Source organism: Dryobates pubescens, chromosome 9 (assembly GCF_014839835.1).
Source record: "Dryobates pubescens isolate bDryPub1 chromosome 9, bDryPub1.pri, whole genome shotgun sequence".
Taxonomy (NCBI): Eukaryota; Metazoa; Chordata; class Aves; order Piciformes; family Picidae; genus Dryobates; species Dryobates pubescens.
This window is the reverse complement of record NC_071620.1, coordinates 43495051-43519328: the sequence shown is the minus strand read 5'-3', so window position 1 is coordinate 43519328 and position 24278 is coordinate 43495051. Positions and strand designations below refer to the sequence as shown.

General features: G+C 59.9%; 1 protein-coding gene across 3 annotated transcripts in view; it reads right to left on the bottom strand.

Moving 5' to 3' along the window:
* Positions 1 to 3411: 3411 nt before the first annotated feature.
* Positions 3412 to 24278, bottom strand: part of ATP9B (ATPase phospholipid transporting 9B (putative)) — a 68720-nt gene continuing 47853 nt past the window's right edge. The window contains exons 18-30 of one of the 3 annotated variants that reach the window (XM_054164163.1): positions 18609 to 18692; positions 17500 to 17670; positions 16670 to 16768; positions 15477 to 15566; positions 13733 to 13877; positions 12027 to 12091; positions 11252 to 11407; positions 11004 to 11068; positions 9030 to 9138; positions 8842 to 8899; positions 8075 to 8278; positions 5397 to 5429; positions 3412 to 3571 (exon numbers count right to left, since the gene is read on the bottom strand). In XM_054164163.1, coding sequence (XP_054020138.1) covers positions 3435 to 3571; positions 5397 to 5429; positions 8075 to 8278; positions 8842 to 8899; positions 9030 to 9138; positions 11004 to 11068; positions 11252 to 11407; positions 12027 to 12091; positions 13733 to 13877; positions 15477 to 15566; positions 16670 to 16768; positions 17500 to 17670; positions 18609 to 18692 — 1416 coding nt within the window. In that variant the 3' untranslated portion in view covers positions 3412 to 3434. Of the gene's footprint in view, positions 3572 to 5396; positions 5430 to 8074; positions 8279 to 8841; positions 8900 to 9029; positions 9139 to 11003; positions 11069 to 11251; positions 11408 to 12026; positions 12092 to 13732; positions 13878 to 15476; positions 15567 to 16669; positions 16769 to 17499; positions 17671 to 18608; positions 18693 to 24278 lie in introns of those variants that run through there. The other 2 variants (XM_054164164.1, XM_054164165.1) reach the window with 2 other exon arrangements.

Sequence of the window (24278 nt, the reverse complement as noted above, 5' to 3'; positions counted from 1 at the left end):
TCCCAGAGGGGTTCCAGAAGTGCCTGGAGATGGCACTTGGGGACAGGGGCAGTGGCCATGGTGGCCTTAGGCTGCAGTTGGATGGACTTGGAGGGCTGTCCCAGCCCGACAGTTCCATCCTTCCAGGGACATCCCAGAGCAGCTGCACACTGCTGGCTTTGCTTAACCTGATTCCTAACTGCTTCTGAAGCTGCTTCTTAAACTGGTGCTTAACTGCTTCTTAAACTGGTGCTTAACTGCTTCTTAAACTGGTGCTTAACTGCTTCTTAAACTGGTGCTTAACTGCTTCTTAAACTGGTGCTTAACTGCTTCTTAACCGGTTCTGGAGTGCTGCTTAACCTGATTCTTAAACTGGTTCTTAACTGCTTCTTAAACTAATTCTTAACTGCTTCTAAAACTGCGTCTTAAATTAACTGGCTCTTAAACTGACTAAGTGATTCTTAAGTCGTTCTTAAACTGATTCTTAAGTGGTGCTTAACTGCTTCTTAAACTGATTCTTCTTGAACTGATTCCTGGCCTGATTGATCAATTCTTCAGCTGATTCTTTACCTCTTTCTTAACCTGCCTGGAAGCAGTCAGCGCTCAGGGCGGGGAGGGAGGGGAGAAATAGAAAACCCAAAGCAAACCAGCGCCAAAAACCCCAGGAGGGAACCAAGCTCCAACTGTGCCCCGAGAGGCTCTGGGCGCAGAGCTGCTGCGCGGAAGCGAAGCTGCCGCCGCGGTGCGGCCACAGCGACACCTTGTGGCGCCTCGGCGCCAAGCAGCTCCACCGAGCCTGCGGCGCTGAGCCGCGCCGCGGCTGGAGGCACTTCGGACGCTGCTGCCCCGGGCAGCAAGGAGGCTTTGCTGCTTTTGCGACCGGGAATCAACAGTCAGTTTGTTAATAAATAATAATTAAACCCCAAACAATCAAAAAAGTGATGTGGAGCCCCAAAGCAGCTCTGCAGTGGTTGAGTGGAGCCCCAAAGCAGCTCTGCAGTGGAGCCTCAAAGCAGCTCTGCAGTGGTTGAGTGAAGCCCCAAAGCAGCTCTACAGTGGAGCCCCAAAGCAGCTCTGCAGTGGAGCCTCAAAGCAGCTCTGCAGTGGTTGAGTGAAGCCCCAAAGCAGCTCTACAGTGGAGCCCCAAAGCAGCTCTGCAGTGGAGCCCCAAGCAGCTCTGCAGTGGTTGAGTGAAGCCCCAAAGCAGCTCTGCAGTGGAGCCCCAAAGCAGCTCTGCAGTGGAGCCCCAAGCAGCTCTGCAGTGGTTGAGTGGAGCCCCAAAGCAGCTCTGCAGTGGAGCCCCAAAGCAGCTCTGCAGTGGAGCCCCAAGCAGCTCTGCAGTGGTTGAGTGGAGCCCCAAGCAGCTCTGCAGTGGAGCCCCAAGCAGCTCCGCAGTGGAGCCCCAAGCAGCTCTGCAGTGGAGCCCTAAACAGCTCCACTGTGGCTGGTTTGGGTTTTCCTCAAACCCTTCTACAGCCAACCTGAGTTCCACCAGCCCCAGGACACCGAGCAGCTGCCAGGTGCTGAGCTCTCACAGGATGGTCCAGGCTGGAAGAGGTCTCCATGGCTCCTGCAGTGCACCCTCCCTGCACCCAGCAGGGACATCCCCGACCAGAGCAGGTTGCCCAGAGCCCTGCCCAGCCTCCCCTTGAACACCTCCAGGCTTGGGGGGGCCTCAAGCCCCTCCCTGGGCAACCTGCTGCAGGCTTCCAGCAGCCTCCTGGGGCAGAGCTTCTTCCTCACAGCCAAGCTCCATCTGCTCTGCTCTCATTCCCAACCTCTGCCCCTGGGCCTGGCCCTGCAGCCCTTTGGCAGCAGTCCCTCTGCAGCCTGCTTGCAGCTCCCTGCAGGCCCTGGCAGGCTGCTCTGAGCTCTGCCTGCAGCCTTCTCCCCTGCAGGCTGCACAGCCCCAGCTCCCTCAGCCTGTGCCCATGGCAGAGCTGCTCCAACCCCCTGAGCATTCCCATGGCCTCCTCTGGAGCCTCTCCATCAGCTCCAGGTCCTTCCTGTGCTGAGGGCTCCAGAGCTGCACACAGCACTGCAGGGGAGGTCTCAGCAGAGCAAAGTGGCACCACTGTGCCCAGCTGTTTGTCCCTTTGTACCTGAGTGAGGAGCCCACAAGCAAGGAGAGCAGAGCAGCTGCCACCAGGTGGGCTCCTCAGAGCCAGCAGTGCCCTTGGGCAGGAGCTGCAGCTCTGCCAGCACAAGCTGGGCTCAGGAGCTGGGGGCAGACTTCCCTCAGCAGCTGTGTCTGGGCTGCCAGTGGAGCTCAGGAGGTGCAGGGCAGCTGTGGACAGAGCTCAGCAGTTTCCAAACAGCTTCCTTTTGGTGCAGCCTGGCTGGAAAGGTGCAGGGCAAGGTCACAGCAGGGCCTGGGGCCAGGGATGGAGAGGTCAGGGGGGGACAGCAGCAGCTCCAGGAGCTCTGTGCTGTGCAGCTGTGCCGGAGGCAGACAGGGCATGGAGCTCACTGCCTGAGGGACAGGCTGCTAGCTGGGGGGGTGGCATCTACAGCTGCTGGGGTTTGGCAGGAGGGAACCTTTCCAGACACCCACAGGGAAGGACTTGACTCAGGAGGTTGCCCAGGGAATAAATGATGGAACCTGGGACTGGAGGATTTGTAGGAGCAAAGCCCAGAGTCACAGAATGGCCCAGGCTGGAAGGGAGCTCAGAGCTCCTCTGCTCCAACCTCCCTCCAGGCCCAGGGACAGCTCCCAGCCAGGCTCAGCTGCTCAGGGCCTCATCCAGCCTGGCCTGCAGCACCCCCAGGCAGGAGGCAGCCACAGCCTCCCTGGGCAGCCTGTGCCAGAGCCTCAGCAGCCTGGCACTGAAGAGCTTCTTCCTCAGCTGCAGCCTGAGCCTGCTCTGCCTCAGCTCCAAACCATTGCCCCTGGGCATGGCTCCAGCCCCCCTCAGCCAAAGTCCCTCTGCAGCCTTCCTGCAGGATGCCTTCAGGGGCTGGCAGCAGCTCTGAGGTGCCCCTGGAGCCTTCTCCTCTGCAGGCTGCACAGCCCCAGCTCCCTCAGCCTGTGCTCCCAGCAGAGCTGCTGCAGCCCTGGCAGCAGCCTTGTGGCCTCCCCTGGGCTCTCTGCAGCAGCTCTGTGTGCTGCTGCTGGGGACCCCTCCAGGAGTGCTGCCAAACCAAAGGTCTTTGAACTTTATTTCAGAACCATCCCAACTGAAAGTAAAAAAAAAGCAAAGGTCCAACTCAGATCAGAAAGGGAAAGGGAAGTGAAGCAGGAGAGAGTGGATCTGAGCTGCGGGAGCCCCGGGAGTGTCCTCCTGCCTGCTGGCCCCGGGCAGGCCTTTCCTCCTCTTCATTTCTGTTGTGCTCTGTTCAGCTCCTGGAGTCCCAGCTCCACTGCACAGCCACTGCAGCACAGGCAGTGTGCAACCTGCAGCCCCCAGCTGCCCGAGCCCCAGGCCCCCACCCCCCCAGCAGGAGCTGAGAGCCCTCTAGGAGCTGAGCTTGGAGTAGCTGGGAGGAGAGAACTTGCGCTTCAAGTACTTGAGGATGTAGAGCGGCAGGCAGCTGACCAGGGTGATTGCCGACACTTTCCACAGGAAGGTCACAGTCGTGATGAAGGCAACATCTGCAGGGCGGCAGGGGGAGGAATCGGCACGGGGAGGACTCGGCACGGGGAGGACTCGGCAGGGGGAGGACTCGGCAGGGGGAGGACTCGGCAGGGGGAGCAGGCGAGCTGCAGCCAGCCCCCCGCCCGCACAGCAGCAGCAGCAGCAGCAGCAGCTCGGCCTCAGTGCTCTGGGCCGGCCTGGCAAAGGCTGGAGAGGAGCTCTGGGGCCATCAGCTGCAGGCTCCTGCCCAGCCCCTCCATGGCAATGGAGCACAGAATCACTCAGGCTGGGAGAGAGCTCTGGGGCCATCAGCTGCAGGCTCCTGCCCAGCCCCTCCATGGCAATGGAGCACAGAATCACTCAGGCTGGAGAGGAGCTCTGGGGCCATCAGCTGCAGGCTCCTGCCCAGCCCCTCCATGGCAATGGAGCACAGAATCACTCAGGCTGGGAGAGAGCTCTGGGGCCATCAGCTGCAGGCTCCTGCCCAGCCCCTCCATGGCAATGGAGCACAGAATCACTCAGGCTGGGAGAGAGCTCTGGGGCCATCAGCTGCAGGCTCCTGCCCAGCCCCTCCATGGCAATGGAGCACAGAATCACTCAGGCTGGAGAGGAGCTCTGGGGCCATCAGCTGCAGGCTCCTGCCCAGCCCCTCCATGGCAATGGAGCACAGAATCACTCAGGCTGGAGAGGAGCTCTGGGGCCATCAGCTGCAGGCTCCTGCCCAGCCCCTCCATGGCAATGGAGCACAGAATTACTCAGGCTGGAGAGGAGCTCTGGGGCCATCAGCTCCAGGCTCCTGCCCAGCCCCTCCATGGCAATGGAGCACAGAATCACTCAGGCTGGAGAGGAGCTCTGGGGCCATCAGCTGCAGGCTCCTGCCCAGCCCCTCCATGGCAATGGAGCACAGAATCACTCAGGCTGGAGAGGAGCTCTGGGGCCATCAGCTGCAGGCTCCTGCCCAGCCCCTCCATGGCAATGGAGCACAGAATCACTCAGGCTGGGAGAGAGCTCTCAGCTCATGGAGTCCAACCCCAACCCAGCTTCCATGACCACTAAACCCTGTCCTGAAGCAGCACTGCTGCAAGCTTCTTGAACACCTCCAGGGGTGTCCTTCACAGCTCCTTTGCCATGGTCAGATGAGTTCAGTGTTATGCTAAAACCAACTGATCAGTTATTCATTGTGGATTGGTTTAATGATCATGGGAAGCATTAATTAATTGGTGATGATGGCAAGGTCCTGGCACCCAGGGGAGCCTCAGGAACTGGGGTGAGAAACGGGAACCGAATGGGGACACCCTGCAGCTGCTGCCCCAAGTGCTTGGCCATCTTTGCAATGGTCAAATTATTTGATTGTCATGGAAAGGTTAATTATTAATTAGATGAATTAATGATGGAAGGATTTAATTGTGATGGGGAAATCCTGGAGCCCAGGGGAGCTGGAGAACTGGGGTGAGAAGCTTGAGCACCACTGGGCACTTGCTGCTGCCATCCCTTAGCCACCTCTGCAATGGGCAAACGACTGAGCTGGCATGGAAGGATTGATTGATTGATTGGTAATTAATTATTAGCTAGGGGATTGCTTAATTGTGACAGACAAGCCATGTAATCACAGTGGAAATGGCAACTAGGTTGTCATGGAAAGAATTCATTCTCAGGGCAAGGATCCTGTAGCTGTGCTGCAGTGATCCTGGCCCCCAGGCCGGGCACAGCACTGGCAGCTTTGGGGCTTTGTTCCCCCATTCTTTAGCTCTCCCCCAGTTATCTCCAGCCCTGCAGGGGAAAGGATGGAGGAGTGCCATGAGATCAGCTGGCAGGATGCAGGCAAGAGTGAAGTGCACCTACCTAAGAAAGCTCCAAAGGACACTCTGCCTATACCTGCCAGAGAGGGAGAAGGGCAATGAAAGGAGGTCGAGAGACACCGGCGGCTCGGGGCAGCCAAAGTGGCCCCAAAGCAGCTTTGCTCCTCAGAAAGGGGCTGGGGAAGGGCTGGGGGCAGCCCAGGCTGGGCCTCAGGAACCTGCAGGCCCCAGGGACAGGAGCCTGGACTGCAAGCCCAGCACAGCACTGGGGGAGCAGAGAGCTTAGGGCTGGGGGGGAAACAGAGCTTGGGTGAAAACAGGGGGAAGATGGAGACTTGGTGTGGAGGGCAGGGAGGAAAGGAGAGAGCTGGGGTTGAAAGAGGGGAAGGTTTGATTGGGGCTAAACCATGGAAGTTAGAGAGGTTTGGTGTTCAAAAATGGGAAAAATAGGTTTTGTGTGGAAACAGGGAAAAAACAGAGAGTTTGGGTGAAAAGAGGGGAAATGGGGAGAGTTGGTGTGAAAAGAGGGGAAATGGGGAGAGTTGGTGTGAAAAGAGGGGAAATGGGGAGAGTTGGTGTGAAAAGAGGGGAAATGGGGAGAGTTGGTGTGAAAAGAGGGGAAATGGGGAGAGTTGGTGTGAAAAGAGGGGAAATGGGGAGAGTTGGTGTGAAAAGAGGGGAAATGGGGAGAGTTGGTGTGAAAAGAGGGGAAATGGGGAGATTTGGTGTGAAAAGAGGGGAAATGGGGAGAGTTGGTGTGAAAAGAGGGGAAATGGGGAGAGTTGGTGTGAAAAGAGAGGAAATGGGGAGATTTGGTGTGAAAAGATTGGAAATGGGGAGAGTTGGTGTGAAAAGAGAGGAAATGGGGAGATTTGGTGTGAAAAGATTGGAAATGGGGAGAGTTGGTGTGAAAAGAGAGGAAATGGGGAGAGTTGGTGTGAAAAGAGGGGAAATGGGGAGAGTTGGTGTGAAAAGAGGGGAAAATGGGGAGATTTGGTGTGAAAAGAGGGGAAATGGGGAGATTTGGTGTGAAAAGAGGAGAAATGGGGAGATTTGGTGTGAAAAGAGGGGAAATGGGGAGAGTTGGTGTGAAAAGAGGGGAAATGGGGAGAGTTGGTGTGAAAAGAGGGGAAATGGGGAGAGTTGGTGTGAAAAGAGGGGAAATGGGGAGAGTTGGTGTGGAAAGAGGGGAAATGGGGAGAGTTGGTGTGAAAAGAGGGGGAAATGGGGAGATTTGGTGTGAAAAGAGGGGAAATGGAGAGATTTGGTGTGAAAAGAGGGGAAATGGGGAGAGTTGGTGTGGAAAGAGGGGAAATGGAGAGAGTTGGTGTGGAAAGAGGGGAAATGGGGAGAGTTGGTGTGAAAAGAGGGGAAATGGGGAGAGTTGGTGTGAAAAGAGGGGAAATGGGGAGAGTTGGTGTGAAAAGAGGGGAAATGGGGAGAGTTGGTGTGGAAAGAGGGGAAATGGGGAGAGTTGGTGTGAAAAGAGGGGGAAATGGGGAGATTTGGTGTGAAAAGAGGGGAAATGGAGAGATTTGGTGTGAAAAGAGGGGAAATGGGGAGAGTTGGTGTGGAAAGAGGGGAAATGGAGAGAGTTGGTGTGGAAAGAGGGGAAATGGGGAGAGTTGGTGTGAAAAGAGGGGAAATGGGGAGAGTTGGTGTGAAAAGAGGGGAAATGGGGAGAGTTGGTGTGAAAACATTTAAGAATAGAGGTTTTTGTGTGAAAACAGGGAAAAAACATAGCTTTGGTGTTAAAATGGGGAGCAAACAGAGATTTTACCTCAAAACAGGGAAAAACAGAGATTTTTGTCTTAAGACAGGGGGAAAAAATGGATTTAGTGTTAAAACAAACAAAAACCAGAGGTCTGGGGTTTCAGCAGGGGAAAAAATGAGATATTTTGTGTGAAAAGAGGGAGAAAACAGAGATCTGGTGTTAAAAAAAGTTAAAACCCCACAGATTTAGTTCAAACCATTTCCAAAGAGGGAGAAGAAGTCAGCAGCACAAAGCAAGGCTTTGGACAGCAAAGCTCTCTCCTGCTGCCCTCCAGCTCTGGGAAGCTGCTTGGGCTGAACCTGCTGCAAAGCTCCAGGGCAGAGGAGCCTGGGAGCTGGGCAAGGCCACAGCAAGGCTGGGGAAAGGCAGGAGGAAGGTTCAGCACTTAGGTGCAACACAGCCAAGAAGGCTGCTGAGAAGGAGAAGCCAGCAGGAGCCAAGCCTCCTGAAAAGGTCTTTGCTCAGCCCTGGGTTGATCACCCCTGGGTTGCTCACCCCTGGGTTGCTCTTTGCTCACCCCTGGGTTGCTCTTTGCTCACCCCTGGGTTGCTCACCCCTGGGTTGCTCTTTGCTCACCCCTGGGTTGCTCTTTGCTCACCCCTGGGTTGCTCACCCCTGGGTTGCTCTTTGCTCACCCCTGGGTTGCTCTTTGCTCACCCCTGGGTTGCTCACCCCTGGGTTGCTCTTTGCTCACCCCTGGGTTGCTCACCCCTGGGTTGCTCTTTGCTCACCCCTGGGTTGCTCACCCCTGGGTTGCTCTTTGCTCACCCCTGGGTTGCTCACCCCTGGATTGCTCACCCCTGGGTTGCTCTTTGCTCACCCCTGGGTTGCTCTTTGCTCACCCCTGGGTTGCTCACCCCTGGGTTGCTCTTTGCTCACCCCTGGGTTGATCACCCCTGGGTTGCTCTTTGCTCAGCCCTGGGTTGCTCTTTCTGCTCTCTACTCACCAAAGTATTCATTGAGGAATGCAAGGGAGGCCACATAGCAGCCAAGACTGAGGAATTCAGCCACCACCATCAACCAGTGCCACGTCCTTATGGTCAGGGCAACCATCAAGAGCTCAGTCAGTATGAGGGCAGTGAAGGAAATGGCCACCACATGGACAAACTCTGACTCAAACAGCAGCAGGGCTCCGTACATCAGGATCCCACCTGGGGGAGGGCACCAAGAACAGGGAGCAAGGGAAGGAGAAAGACCAATTTCAGGCTTTGCACAGCTGGACATTGAACATCAGACTGCAACAGAAGGGAGGAAGAGGGCTGCAGCCTCTTCCCCAGCCCTGAGCAGGGAACACCAACCCCCAGCCCCAGAAGCAAGCAGAGGAGGAAGGGAGGGGAAAGGAGAGGAGCTGGGCAGCAGCCAGCAATGGGCACTGCCAGCCCAGAAGGGGCCCAGGGGCTGCCCTTGGCCTTCTGGGCTGTCAGTGCCCATTGCCAGAGGTGGAGGGAGAGGATCCTGCCCCTCTGCTCTGCTCTGGGGAGACCTCTCCTGCAGGGCTGTGTCCACAGGCAGGACCTGGAGCTGATGGAGAGGGCCCAGAGGAGGCCACCAAGGTGCTGAGGGGGCTGGAGAGCCTCTGCCATGGGCACAGGCTGAGGGGGCTGGGGCTGTGCAGCCTGGAGAGAAGGCTCCAGGGAGCTTTGGGAGTTCTCCCACTGCTCAGAGCAGGCAAAACCATTCTCAGCTCAGGAAGGTCAGGAGGAGTCTCTCTTACCTTGGTAAATGCTGATTAGAACCCAGATGAGGAAGGTCTTAAAGGACAAAGATCTTCCCTAAGGTGGAGAGGAGAGAGGACAGTTAAAGGCTGCCCTGCTTCAAGACATCAAAGGCTGCTCCAAGACATCAGAAGCTCCCAGCAGAGCTCCCAGCAGAACCCCCAGCAGAGCCCTGAGCAGCTCCTACCTTGGTGAGGTCCTTGTAAAGCTCTGGGTACAGCAGGGCCATCTCTGGCTTCACATCCTGGTCCAGCACGAGGGAGAAGACAGGGAACATGGTGTAGATGGTTGCATACCTAGGGGGAAGGACAGCACAGGGAGGGACTCCTGAGGCTGCTTTGAACCTGCTCTGCTGAGCTCAAGTCTTCTCCTGCAGGGAGTGGAACCCAGCCCTGCCCTGCCCACCACTGAAGGCACTGCTGAGGGATGTGGCTGCTGCTGATGGGAAGCTCCTGGGGCAGGAGAGGGCAGGAACACACAAATGTCTGCATGCTCCTCCTCCCTGCAGCAGCTGAGGGTGGCTCCCCCAGCTGCACACCCTGACCTGGGCAGACACCTCCCTGGTGGACCTGGGGAACCTTCCTAGGCAGTAGCTGCAGCTGCAGTTTTGATCAGGAGAAATCCATGGTTCCCACTGAGACCTGGCCAGCAGCCTCAGGCTGGGCTGGGAGATGTCCTCCACTGCCTCCAGGGCCTGGGTCACAGCTCAGGCTGGGCTGGGAGATGTCCTCCACTGCCTCCAGGGCCTGGGTCACAGCTCAGGCTGGGCTGGGAGATGTCCTCCACTGCCTCCAGGGCCTGGGTCACAGCTCAGGCTGGGCTGGGAGATGTCCTCCACTGCCTCCAGGACCTGGGTCACAGCTCAGGCTGGGCTGGGAGATGTCCTCCACTGCCTCCAGGGCCTGGGTCACAGCTCAGGCTGGGCTGGGAGATGTCCTCCACTGCCTCCAGGACCTGGGTCACAGCTCAGGCTGGGCTGGGAGATGTCCTCCACTGCCTCCAGGGCCTGGGTCACAGCTCAGGCTGGGCTGGGAGATGTCCTCCACTGCCTCCAGGGCCTGGGTCACAGCTCAGGCTGGGCTGGGAGATGTCCTCCACTGCCTCCAGGGCCTGGGTCACAGCTCAGGCTGGGCTGGGAGATGTCCTCCACTGCCTCCAGGGCCTGGGTCACAGCTCAGGCTGGGCTGGGAGATGTCCTCCACTGCCTCCAGGGCCTGGGTCACAGCTCAGGCTGGGCTGGGAGATGTCCTCCACTGCCTCCAGGGCCTGGGTCACAATCTGGACAGGGAGATTCATAGGTGCTCAGGGCCAGGCTGGATGAGGCCTGGAGCAACCTGTGCTGGTGGGAGGTGTCCCTGCCCATGGCAGGGGGTTGGAAGTAGGAGACCTTTAGGGTCTCTTCCAGCCCAACCCATTCCATGCCCCTGTCCCTCTCTGTGAAGAAGCTGAGGAGGTCTCTTTGCAGAGGGCTGCTGCTGGAACCTTCCCCTCTCATGCAGTGGACATCCAGCCTGCTTGGGACCTTCCTCTGGAGGCTGAGGCCAGGCTGTGCTAACCCAGCAGTGAGACCTGTGGCTGACACCAGCTGCAGGCTGCCAGCAGCTCAGATGTGAGCAACTCCCCAGGCTGCTTGGAGCAGCAGCTACTGGAACTGGGAACAATAAACTGGGCACTGGGACTGACTTCAGCCTGGGGACTCGGATTGACTGGGGACTGGGATTGATTCAGGACTGGGATTGACTTCAACCTGGGGACTGGGATTGACTGGGGACTGGGATTGACTGGGGACTGGGATTACCTGGGGACTGGGATTGACTGGGGACTGGGATTGATTCAGGACTGGGATTGACTTCAACCTGGGGACTGGGATTGACTGGGGACTGGGATTGATTCAGGACTGGGATTGACTTCAACCTGGGCACTGGGATTGACTGGGGACTGGGATTGACTGGGGACTGGGATTGATTTGAGACTGGGATTGACTTCAACCTGGGCACTGGGATTGATTTGGCACTGGGATTGACTGGGGACTGGGATTGATTCAGGACTGGGATTGACTTCAACCTGGGCACTGGGATTGACTGGGGACTGGGATTGACTGGGGACTGGGATTGATTCAGGACTGGGATTGACTTCAACCTGGGCACTGGGACTGACTTACCCTACCATTAGGAATCCTTGGTACAAGGGAACAGATGCAAAGTAGAAGACTGATGAGAACACAGCCTGCAGAGAGCAGAGGATTTGCCCCATGAAGCAGAGGCCCCCCAGGAGGCTCTGCCACAAAGGGGAACACAAAGGCCAGCAGCGGCTGGAGGTGGTTTTGGGACACTTCAGAGCCAGAGAGACTGCTGAGAAGTGCTCAGGAGGTGAGTTTCTGAGGTGGGTCAGGAAGCAAAGGTCCAGTACCTGCATAGTTGAAATAATAAGGCCTCTGTGCATGACAAACTGACCAAGTGCTGCTGATCTCTTGTAGCTGTTGCGACCGTGCACCATCAGCAGCCTGCCGATGTGCTTGAACTGGGTGATGGAGAAGTCAGCTGCTAGGGAAGCCTGCTTGCCCTCCTGCAACAGCCAGAGAGCAGTCATGGCAGAGACCCCCCAGGGGCAGCCCTCTGCCCCCCCTGCACTGCCACAGGCAGCTGGGCTCCCGCTGCGGGGATCGGCCCCGCGGCAGGGCGCCAGGGCACGAGGGGATCCTGCCCCCTGCCCTGCCCTGCCCTGGGGAGACCTCCCCTGCAGGGCTGTGTCCACAGGCAGGACCTGGAGCTGATGGAGAGGGCCCAGAGGAGGCCACCAAGGTGCTGAGGGGGCTGGAGAGCCTCTGCCATGGGCTCCAAGGTATGGAGGGGGCAGCCTCGCTGCCTGTGCTGCTCCTCTGCCGTGGCACTCTGGGTCATGGCTCATGGCCATGGTGGTGCTGGGGACCTTAGAGGGCTTCACCAGGCCAAGCAGCTCTGATTCTGCCAGGCAAGTGCCAGGGCAGGAGGATCTGCAGGGTCTGCTCCTGCTCTTGACCGTTTATTGGGGGGGCAGAGGACACAAGCAAAGAGAGCACCAGACCACAGGCTGCATTTTCACCCTCTTGCAGCAGCACTGGGAGTGACCAGCTGAGAGCTGCCTGGCAGCCCCTCAGGCCCCCTTGCTCCCACGGGGAGCAGAGCTGGCCAAGGGCCACCCTTACCTTGCCTTCAATGCCAATCCCACAGTCTGCTGCCTGGATCATGCTGACATCGTTGCCTCCATCACCTGCAAGATGCCACTGCAGCCTTCAGCCCCCCAGGGACTTCCTCCCCCTGCCCCCAGGACATTCCACAACTCTCTCAGCTACCTTCAGGCCTCTCACAGCCCACCCGAGGGCTATGGCTGGGCACCCCAGCAGCCAGGGCCTGCTTTGCCTGGGGAGCAGGCAGCTCAGGGAGGGCAAAGCCTTCTGCTCACTCCCTCCAGCATCAGGGGGCACAGGCTGCCCAGGGAGGGGGTGGCAGCCTCACCCCTGGAGGTGTTTGCAGCCAGGCTGGAGGTGGCTGTGAGCAGCCTGCTGTGGGGTGAGGTGTCCCTGCCCGTGGCAGGGGGCTGGGGCTGGCTGAGCCTTGGGGTCCCTTCCAGCCCTGGCAGTGCTGTGTGGTAGGAGGGGAGGCACTGGCCTGCAGTTGCCCCAGGGGAGGGTTGGGATGGAGAGTTGCTGCAGGAGTGCTCAGGGACTGGCACAGGCTGCCCAGGGAGGGGGTGGAGTGCCCATGCCTGGAGGCGTCCAGGGAAGCTGTGGCCATGGCAGCTGGGGCCAGGGTTTGAGCACCAGGGTGCTGCTGGGCCGAGGGCTGGCGACCCCAGAGGCCTCTCCCACCCCAAGCACTTCCATGGCTCCCTGGAGCTGCCTGCGGGCCAGGAAGCCTCTGCCCGGGCAGGCAGCAGGCAGGCAGGCAGGGCAGGGCTGGGCAGGGCAGGGCAGGGCAGGGCAGAGCAGGGCAGGGCTGGGCAGGGCAGGGCTGGGCAGGGCAGGGCAGGGCAGGGCAGGGCTGGGCAGGGCAGGGCAGGGCAGGGCAGAGCAGGGCAGGGCTGGGCAGGGCAGGGCTGGGCAGGGCAGGGCAGGGCAGGGCAGGGCAGGGCAGGGCTGGGCAGGGCAGGGCAGGGCAGGGCAGAGCAGGGCAGGGCTGGGCAGGGCAGGGCTGGGCAGGGCAGGGCAGGGCAGGGCTGGGCAGGGCTGGGCAGGGCTGGGCAGGGCAGGGCAGGGCAGGGCAGGGCTGGGCAGGGCAGGGCAGGGCAGGGCAGGGCAGAGCAGGGCAGGGCTGGGCAGGGCAGGGCTGGGCAGGGCAGGGCAGGGCAGGGCAGGGCTGGGCAGGGCAGGGCAGGGCAGGGCAGGGCAGGGCAGGGCAGGGCAGAGCAGGGCAGGGCTGGGCAGGGCAGGGCTGGGCAGGGCAGGGCAGGGCAGGGCTGGGCAGGACAGGGCAGTGCCAGGCAGGGCAGTGCCGGGCAGGGCAGGGCAGGGCAGGGCAGGGCAGGGCAGGGCAGGGCAGGGCAGTGCCAGGCAGGGCAGGGCAGGGCAGGGCAGTGCCGGGCAGGGCAGGGCAGGGCAGTGCCGGGCAGGGCAGGGCAGGGCAGGGCAGTGCCGGGGCAGGGCAGTGCCGGGCAGGGCAGGGCAGGGCAGGGCAGGGCAGGGCTGGGCAGGGCAGGGCTGGGCAGGGCTGGGCAGGGCTGGGCAGGGCTGGGCAGGGCAGTGCCAGGCAGGGCAGGGCAGGGCAGGGCAGGGCAGGGCAGGGCAGGGCAGGGCTGGGCAGGGCTGGGCAGGGCTGGGCAGGGCAGTGCCAGGCAGGGCAGGGCAGGGCAGGGCAGGGCAGGGCAGGGCAGGGCTGGGCAGGGCAGCGCAGGGCAGGGCAGCGCGCAGGTTACCTATGGCACAGGTGCGCCTCCCGGTGTGGTGCTGCAGCAGCTTGACGATGTGAGCCTTCTGCGTGGGGGAGCACCTGCAGCACACCACGGCAGGGCACTGGCAGGCCAGCTCCACCAACTCGTGCTCGTAGTACCTGAGGCACACCTGGGGATGCAACACGGCAGCAGCTGCCTGGGGCCCTGCCTGCAGCCAGCCCTGCAGCACCCGCCCCTGCTGGGCCTGCTGCTGCACCCCGGGCCTGCTGCTGCACCCCAGCCCTGCTGCACCCCAGCCCTGCTGCACCCCAGCCCTGCAGCACCCCAGCCCTGCAGCACCCGCCCCTGCTGGGCCTGCTGCTGCACCCCGGCCCTGCTGCTGCACCCCAGCCCTGCTGCACCCCAGCCCTGCAGCACCCCAGCCCTGCTGCACCCCAGCCCTGCAGCACCCGCCCCTGCTGGGCCTGCTGCTGCACCCCAGCCCTGCTGCACCCGCCCCTGCTGGGCCTGCTGCTGCACCCCAGCCCTGCTGCTGCACCCCAGCCCCGCAGCACCTGCCCCTGCTGGGCCTGCTGCTGCACCCCAGCCCTGCAGCACCTGCCCCTGCTGGGCCTGCTGCTGCACCCCAGCCCTGCCTGCTGCACCCTGGGCCCTGCCTGCTGCCACTGAGGAGGTTTGGGGCTGTGTGGCAATGGCCCTTGGGAGCCAGAACCTTGAAAACTAAACTCTTCAGAACTTGAACCTTGGTCACTAAAACCTTGAGAACTTCAGAACTTGAGAGCTGGAACCCTGAGAGCTGGAACCCTGAGAGCTAGAACCCTGAGAGCTGGAACCCTGAGAGCTAGAACCCTGAGAGCTAGAACCCTGAGAGCTGGAACCCCGAGAGCTAGAACCCTGAGAGCTGGAACCCTGAGAGCTAGAACCCTGAGAGCTAGAACCCTGAGAGCTGGAACCCCGAGAGCTAGAACCCTGAGAGCTGGAACCCTGAGAGCTGGAACCCTGAGAGCTAGAACCCTGAGAGCTGGAACCCCGAGAGCTAGAACCCTGAGAGCTAGAACCCTGAGAGCTGGAACCCTGAGAGCTAGAACCCTGAGAGCTGGAACCCCGAGAGCTAGAACCCTGAGAGCTGGAACCCTGAGAGCTGGAACCCCGAGAGCTGGAACCCCGAGAGCTAGAACCCTGAGAGCTGGAACCCTGAGAGCTGGAACCCTGAGAGCCAGATCCTTGGACCTAAAGCCTTCAGAATGAAGACCTTGGGAGATAAAACCTTGAGAACTAGAACCTTGGCAATTAAAGCTAAACCCTTCCTAACTAAACTCCTCCTAACTCCAACCTTCCCACCCTGCTAGTGAGGCTGGGCCCCACCAGTCTAGAAGCAGCCAGGGGCTCCCTGGCAGCAGGCTGGGCCAGGTGGCTTTCACCTCAGTGGCTCAGGAGGATGGGGCCCAGCATGGCCCAAGCCATCACATCCCAGCAGGGAGAAGCCAGGGCCAGCCAGAGCAGCAGCAAATGCTCCTTAGCTGACTTCCAAGCAGGGTCAGAAGGCCAATGGTCTCCTGGGGTGCATTACAAGAGCCAAAGGAGGGTCTCCTGCCCCTCTGCTCAGCCCCAGTGAGGCCACACCTGGAGTACTGTGCCCAGCTTTGGGCTCTCCACCTCAGGAGGGGCAGGGAAGTGCTGGAGAGAGCCCAACAGAGGCCACAAAGATGCTGAGGGGCCTGCAGCACCTCTGTGAGGAGGAGGAGGAGGAGACAAACCAGGTCCTTACCTCAAGTGAGTCCCCAGATATCACCAAGGCACAGTCATGCTTCCTCCTGAAGGCATTGAGCTCCAAGTGAGCCTCCCCTCGAGTGGTCACCTGCCAGGGCAAACAGCCACAGAGAGGCTTTGCTGAGCTCCTCCAGGAGAAACCCTTCCCAGGGGGGGCTGGGGAGGCACTGGAACAGGTTGCTCAGGGAGGGCAGCCCTGGAGAGAAGGACTTGGGGGTGGACAAGAGCCAGCAATGGGCACTGACAGCCCAGAAGGGGCCCAGGGGCTGCCCTTGGCCTTCTGGGCTGGCAGTGCCCATTGCCAGAGGTGGAGGGAGAGGATCCTGCCCCTCTGCTCTGCTCTGGGGAGACTTCTCCTGCAGGGCTGTGTCCACAGGCAGGACCTGGAGCTGATGGAGAGGGCCCAGAGGAGGCCACCAAGGTGCTGAGGGGGCTGGAGAGCCTCTGCCATGGGCACAGGCTGAGGGGGCTGGGGCTGTGCAGCCTGCAGGGGAGAAGGCTGCAGGCAGAGCTCAGAGCAGCCTGCCAGGGCCTGCAGGGAGCTGCAAGCAGGCTGCAGAGGGACTGCTGCCAAAGGGCTGCAGGGCCAGGCCCAGGGGCAGAGGTTGGGAATGAGAGCAGAGCAGATGGAGCTTGGCTGTGAGGAAGAAGCTCTGCCCCAGGAGGCTGCTGGAAGCCTGCAGCAGGTTGCCCAGGGAGGGGCTTGAGGCCCCCCCAAGCCTGGAGGTGTTCAAGGGGAGGCTGGAGAAGGCTGTGAGCAACCTGCTGTAGGGGAGGATGTCCCTGCTGGGTGCAGGGCTTGGGCTGGGGGCCTCTGGGGGTCCCTTCCAGCCCAACCCACTCTGTGGCTCTGTTGGCATCACAGCTGAGTTCAGGATGAGCTCTGCCTGAGCCTGAAGAGCTCTGCTGTTGGAAAGGCTTAGAAGCCAGAACCACCTTCAGGCATCTTCAGTGCCTGGCACTGCCCTCCTGGCTCAGCACCTGAGCCCTCTGCATCCTTTCTCAGAGCTGCTGTGTGCAGGAGAGCCAAATGCACCTCGGACCTGGGTCAGCCAAGCACAGCTACCAACAGCTCCCTGGAAGTGCTTTGTGCTTCAGCCTCCCTTGGACCCCCACCACCAAACCCTTCTCCTCCTGTGGCCCTCAGGACCACAACCCAGCTGTCCTGGGAGGAGCTGGAGCCACACTCACAGGTCTGAAGATGTGAATATCTTGAGTCCTGGACACCAGGTGAGAACTCTTTGCAATGCAAGTTGCTGTCTCCAGCTTGTCTCCTGTCAGCATCCAGATCTGCAGAAGAAGGGCACAGTGATCCCAGCACCCAGCTGGCTGCTGTCCAGGCAGCTCCATCCCTGCTCCCAAGGGCCAAAGTCTCCACCTCCAGGAAGTCCAGGTGAAGCTTCTGGCAAACCCAGCAGCAGGGGAAGCACAAAAGCCTTTCCCTCTGCTCCTGACAGCACCTTGCTCAAGGGTGGGAATGGAGACAGCTCCAAGGGAGAGGACATTGGCCAGCAGCAGCCTGGGACCCTGCTGAGAAGCCAGCAGAGAGCAGCAGCAGCAGTGGGACAGAGCACCACAGAATGCACCAGGCTGGAGGAGACCTGGGGCCATGGCACCTGGGGACAGAGTCTGGTGGCTGTGGTGGGGTTGGGCTGATGCTGGACTGCATGACCTCAGAGGTCATGGCCATGGCACCTGGGCCATGGTGGGGTTGGGTTGGTGGTTGGATGAGCTCAGAGGTCATGGCCATGGCACCTGGGCCATGGTGGGGTTGGGTTGGTGGCTGGATGAGCTCAGAGGTCATGGCCATGGCACCTGGGCCATGGTGGGGTTGGGTTGGTGGTTGGATGAGCTCAGAGGTCATGGCCATGGCACCTGGGCCATGGTGGGGTTGGGTTGGTGGCTGGATGAGCTCAGAGGTCATGGCCATGGCACCTGGGCCATGGTGGGGTTGGGTTGGTGGCTGGATGAGCTCAGAGGGCCCAGCCTCGGCGAGCAGCTGCGGCGCCAGGGCTCCGCACCTTGATGCCAGCGTTCCGCAGCATCTCCAGCGTGGGCCTCACATCTGCCTGCAGCTGGTCCTCCACCCCCGTCAGGCACAGCAGCTCCATCTCCCGCTCCAGGCTCTCCACCACCGCCGCCACCTTCAGGCTCCTGTCGTGGAGGCTCAGCTTGGCCTGGTTGTAGCGGCTCTGCGGGCACAGAGACGGCAGCGCCCGCGGCTGGGGGGCGCCCGCGGCTGGGGGGCGCCCGCGGCTGGGGGGCGCCCGCGGCTGGGGGGCGCCCGGCACCCACCCCGGCCAGCGCGCCGGGCACCCAGCGAGGGAGCGAGGGGGTGTGGAGGGATAGTAGATGGATGAAGGGAGGGAGAGAGGGAGGGATGCAGGGAGGGAGGGGTAGAGGGATGGCAGATGGAGGGATGGTAGGTGGGTGGGTGGATGGATAGAGGGAAGGAGGGAAGGAGGTATGGAGGGATGGATGAAGGGATGGACAGAGGGATGGAAGGAAAGAGGGATGAAGGGATGGATAGAGGGATGGGTAGAGGGACAGATAGATGGAAGAAGGGATGAAGGGAAGGATGGAGGGAAAGAGGGATGGATGGATGGATGGCAGATGGAGGGATGGTAGGTGGATGGATGGATGGATGGATGGATGGATGGAAAGAGGAAAGGAGGTATGGAGGGATGGATGAAGGGATGGATAGAGGGATGGGTGGAGGAACAGATAGATGGAAGAAGGGATGAAGGGAAGGATGGAGGGAAAGAGGGATGGATGGATGGATGGATGGCAGATGGAGGGATGGTAGGTGGATGGATGGATGGATGGATGGATGGAAAGAGGGAAGGAGGTATGGAGGGATGGATGAAGGGATGGAAGGAAAGAGGGATGAAGGGATGGATAGAGGGATGGGTAGAGGGACAGACAGATGGAAGGAGGAATGGATGGGAGGGAGGGGTAGGTAGCTGTCTGGCTGGAGAGCTCCTTGGGAAGCAGCAGATGCTTGAGGCCATCCTGAACCCCCAGACTCCAGCAGCGCCCAGGCCCCGACACGCCATGCGCCCTGCCCGGAGCCCAAGCCCTCCCTCCTGCCCCAGCCCTGGCAGCACTGCCCCAGCCCTGTGCCCCATACCTCGAAGTCCTGGTACTGCTCCTCGGTCAGGGACTTCTTGGCCACCACCAGGGTGCGCAGCCCCTCCCGGGCCATGTTGCCGCACTGCGGGGAGCAGCACAGGGCGGCGGTCAGGGGCGGCCCGCAGCCCCCTGCCGGCAGGGCAGGCTCCTGGGGGGCTCTTCGGGCACAGAGATGTGGGGCTCCCCCCCTGCCCCCCCAGGCCAAGGCTTCCACCGTCAAGGGTTCAGCAGCAGCAACTCCTCCCCCTCTGGCCGCTGCAGGCACGGCCCCCGGCTGCAGGCTGCCCCCACTCCTGGTGCACTTTCTCGTCCCAGCTCTCCAGCTCCCCTGGGCTCTGGGACGCTCCCACCACAATTAAACACTTCTGTAATGAGTCATTAAGTAACCTAATAATTAATTCACCTTTCCATAACAGTTAAATCGTTTGACCACTGCGGAGGTGGCCCAAAAGCTGCAGGCTGTCCCCACTCCTGGTGCAGTTTCTCCTCCCAACCCTTCAGCTCCCCTGGGCTCTGGGATGTTTTCCATCAGAATTAAGCAATTCAGTGTTTCATAATCAATCTAATTATTAATTGATCTAATTATTAATTAAGCTTTCCATAACAATTAAATGGTTTGACCATTGCAGAGATGGTCCCAAAACTGCACCGTCCCCACTCCTGGTGCAGTTTCTCCTCCCAGCTCTTCAGCTCCCCTGGGTTCTAGGATTCTCCCATCATAATTAAACACTTCTGTAATGAATAATTAATTAATCTAATGAATAATTAACCTTTCCATGACCATTAAATGGTTTGACCATTGCAAAGATGGTCCAAAAGCTGCAGGCTGTCCCCGCTCTTGGCACAGTTTCTCGTCCCAGCTCTTCAGCTCCCCTGGGCTCCAGGACCTTTCCACCACCATCAACTAACTCTTTCCATGATAATTAAATAACTCCATAATGAGCAATTAATATTTCCATCAGAATCCAATCATTTGACCATGGCCAAGGTGGTCCACAAGAGGCAGCAGCAAGTGCAGGCTGTCCCCACTCCTGTTCAGCTTTCTCATCCCGACGCCTCAGCTCCCCTGGCTGCTAGGATTTTCCCATCACAACTAAATGATTCCATCATTAATAATTAAACTAATTATCAATTAATTAACCTTTCCATGACAATCAGGTCATTTGACCATTGCAAAGATGGTCCCCAAACTGCAGTGTCCCCATTCTTGCCACAGCTCCTCACTCCACCAATCCTTTCAGCCCCCCTGGGTTCTGGAAGCCTTTCTGGGGATTCATTAATTCATTCCATAATTGATCATTAATTAATCTTCCCAGCACCACTCCGTAATGACCCCTGCAAAGATGCTGCAGGAGCAGCTGCAGACTGCCCCTGACCCCATGGAAGCAGTGTGGGTGCTGCCAGTGAGCCCCCTGCCCTGCTGGCCCCTGCCTGACCCCCGGGGCTCCAATTGCATCACATCCCCTGCACCGGCACTCACTGGCACTCACTCACCAAACCTCACTGAATTTCACCACATTTCACCAAAGCTCACTGAACTTCACCACATTTCACCAAACCTCACTGAATTTCACCACATTTCACCAAACCTCACTGAACTTCACCACATTTCACCAAAGCTCACTGACCTTCACCACATTTCACCAAAGCTCACTGAACTTCACCACATTTCACCAAAGCTCACTGAATTTCACCACATTTCACCACATTTCATCAAATTGGACCAAATTACATCAAATTGAACCAAACTGAACCAAATGTCACCAAGTAATTTCATCTCATTCCCTTTCACTGAAGGCTGAGGAGAGCAACCTGGGCACGGGACAGAGGACCCCAAGCGGCAGCAGAGCTGGGGCTGGGCTTCACCTCCAGAGGTCCCTTCCAGGCCCTGCCCTCAATCACCTCCAGAGGTCCCTTGGGCTGGTGGCCATGGGCACCATGGGCTGGGCAGGGCTTGGAGCTGAAGGTCTGAGAGCTCTCTCCCAGCCCCAGTGACTCTCTGGGCTGGTGGCCATGGAGGTGCTGGGCAGGGCTTGGAGCTGAAGGTCTGAGAGCTCTCCCCCAGCCCCAGTGACTCTCTGGGCTGGTGGCCATGGAGGTGCTGGGCAGGGCTTGGAGCTGAAGGTCTGAGAGCTCTCCCCCAGCCCCAGTGACTCTCTGGGCTGGTGGCCATGGAGGTGCTGGGCAGGGCTTGGAGCTGAAGGTCTGAGAGCTCTCCCCCAGCCCCAGTGACTCTCTGGGCTGGTGGCCATGGAGGTGCTGGGCAGGGCTTGGAGCTGAAGGTCTGAGAGCTCTCCCCCAGCCCCAGTGACTCTCTGGGCTGGTGGCCATGGAGGTGCTGGGCAGGGCTTGGAGCTGAAGGTCTGAGAGCTCTCCCCCAGCCCCAGTGACTCTCTGGGCTGGTGGCCATGGAGGTGCTGGGCAGGGCTTGGAGCTGAAGGTCTGAGAGCTCTCCCCCAGCCCCAGTGACTCTCTGGGCTGGTGGCCATGGAGGTGCTGGGCAGGGCTTGGAGCTGAAGGTCTGAGAGCTCTCCCCCAGCCCCAGTGACTCTCTGGGCTGGTGGCCATGGAGGTGCTGGGCAGGGCTTGGAGCTGAAGGTCTGAGAGCTCTCCCCCAGCCCCAGTGACTCTCTGGGCTGGTGGCCATGGAGGTGCTGGGCAGGGCTTGGAGCTGAAGGTCTGAGAGCTCTCCCCCAGCCCCAGTGACTCTCTGGGCTGGTGGCCATGGAGGTGCTGGGCAGGGCTTGGAGCTGAAGGTCTGAGAGCTCTCCCCCAGCCCCAGTGACTCTCTGTTTGTTTGGAGAAGCCTCAGAACAGAATCCAACAGATTCTGCCCCAGGACCCCTGGGTTGCTGTGGGCAGGGAGAAGATTTCCTCCTCCTGCCTGGAACAAAACTTCTTTTGGGTCAAAGCTCCCAAACCAAACTGCCTCTGGGGCACTTCACCCTCAGGTTCCTATTCCACTGAGCAGTGAAACCAACACAAGATGTGGCCCTGGAAAGCAGCCCTGGCACGGGCAGCCTCCCCCACAAGGCAGGCTGCCCCCAGCCCCCTCCATTGACCTGACCTCGTCAAGCCCAGCACAGCACAATTGTTTCACAATTAATTGTGCATCATTAGCAGCAGGAGATAATTTTTATGACACTCTGCTGAGTGTCTTGAGGGAGTTTTAATTTATTTCCTGGCCCTGCATCCCTCCCCAGTGCCCTGCAGCAGCTATTGATTCCTCTTTGCCAATACCACGACGAGCGCCCCCGGGGCAGCGGCAGCCTGGGCTGCTCTGCCTGCACGGCAGGGCCAGCAGGAGGTGGTGCTGGGCGCTGGAGGCAGAGGCTGAGCCACCCTCAGCAGCCTGGAGGCTCTGAGCCCCTTTCTGCAGTCTGTGGTGAAAGAAAGCCCCAAACAATCTCCATCTGCTTGGAAGCCTGAGGAGACCTTGGGATTCCAAACATCTCCCTGGAAGCCCACAGAGGGGTTGGGAGGGAGCTCCAGAGGGCATCCAGCCCAACCCACCCTGCCAGGGCAGGGCACCCAGGGCAGGGCACCCAGAACACATCCAGGGGGGTTGGAAAGGCTCCAGAGCAGGAGACTCCACAACCCCCCTGGGCAGCCTGCTCCAGGCTCTGCCACCCTCCCCTCCTGTTCCCCTGGCACCTCCTCTGCTGCAGCTGGCACCCAGTGCCCCTGGTGCTGTGCTTGGCCATCCCTGAGCAGAGCCTGGCTCCAGCCCTGCACATCCTGATGCCCAGCACTGAGGGCAGCCCTCAGGCTGCTCTGCTCCCAGCTGCCTCAGCCTGGCCTCACAGGAGATGTTCCCCTGCCTGCAGCAGCTCTGTGCCCCTGGGCTGGGCTCTCCCCGAGGTGCTGCTGGAGCTGAGGGGCCCAGAGCTGGACACCAGATCCCAGCTGGAACGTTTTGGGTTTGATTTTCAGCATTTAGGGTCCATTTTCAGGCCTATTTTGATGTTTCCTGCTGTTTGGCTCCTCCATGGCTGCGGCAGCTCTGCATTTGGGGTGGATTTGGGAGGTTCAGGGTTTTCACTCTGGTTGTTGTCAGCTGTGGAGGTTTTTGCTGTGGGAGGCTCAGATTTCACTGCGGCTCTGAACTCTCAGCTTTTACTGTGATTGGTTTTGGCAAACTCCTTAGGTTCCACTTGGATTTGGCCATTTTCAGCCTCTCTTTGGGTTCCTCCCCCCCCATTTAACTTTTCCTTTGCTTCAGAACTTTCAGATTTTGATTGAAAACTCTCAGTTCTCCCTTGGACTTTTTTAACTCTTTAGGGTTTAGCTGGGTTGGAAATTGGCAGGGTTTAGGCTTCATGGCTTTGAACTTTCGGCTTTGACACCTGGGGGCTTGGCTTGGATTTGGGTTTGGGATTTTTTGGGTTTTGACTTTGATCTGAAATTTTGGGGTTTTGGTTTGCTTTGAATTGTTTTGCTCTTCACTTTGATTTGGCATTTGTTTGGTTTTGATTTGGATTTCGGGGGGGGTTGACTTGGATTGGAGATGCTTTGGTTTTGGCTTTGCTCTGGCATGCCTTTGGGTTCGAGTTTGCTGTGGCACCTGCAGCTGTCTGTGCCCCCCGGGGCCAGGCTGCAGTGGCGCTGCTGTGGTGCTGCAGTGGTGCCGCAGCGGTGCTGCTGTGGTACTGCAGTGCTGCTGCTGTGGTGCTACAGTGGTGCCACAGCAGTGCCACAGTGGTGCCGCAGCGGTGCTGCTGTGGTACTGCAGTGGTGCTGCTGTGGTGCTACAGTGGTGCCACAGCAGTGCCACAGTGGTGCCGCAGCGGTGCTGCTGCGGTGCCGCAGTGCTGCTGCTGTGGTGCTGCAGTGGTGCCACAGCAGTGCCACAGTGGTGCCACAGTGGTGCCGCAGTGCTGCTGCTGTGGTGCTGCAGTGGTGCCACAGCAGTGCCACAGTGGTGCCGCAGCGGTGCTGCTGTGGTGCCGCAGTGCTGCTGCTGTGGTGCTGCAGTGGTGCCACAGCAGTGCCACAGTGGTGCCACAGTGGTGCCGCAGTGCTGCTGCAGTGGTGCCACAGCAGTGCCACAGTGGTGCCGCAGCGGTGCTGCTGTGGTACTGCAGTGCTGCTGCTGTGGTGCTGCAGTGGTGCCGCAGCAGTGCCACAGTGGTGCCGCAGCGGTGCTGCTGTGGTACTGCAGTGGTGCTGCTGTGGTGCTACAGTGGTGCCACAGCAGTGCCACAGTGGTGCTGCTGTGGTGTTGCAGCAGTGTCAGTGTGGTGTCGCAGCGGTGTCAGCGCGGTGCTGCAGCGGTGTCAGTGTGGTGCCGCAGCGATGTCGGTGTGGTGCCGCGGCGGTGCCGCAGCGGTGTCGGTGTGGTGCCGCAGCAGTGCCGCAGCGGTGTCGGTGTGGTGCCGCGGCGGTGCCGCAGCGGTGTCAGTGTGGTGCCGCAGCAGTGCTGCGGCGATGTCGGTGTGGTGCCGCGGCGGTGCCGCAGCGGTGTCAGTGTGGTGCCGCAGCGGTGTCAGTGTGGTGCCGCAGCGGTGTCGGTGTGGTGCCGCGGCGGTGCCGCAGCGGTGTCGGTGTGGTGCCGCAGCAGTGCCGCAGCGGTGTCGGTGTGGTGCCGCGGCGGTGCCGCAGCGGTGTCAGTGTGGTGCCGCAGCAGTGCTGCGGCGATGTCGGTGTGGTGCCGCGGCGGTGCCGCAGC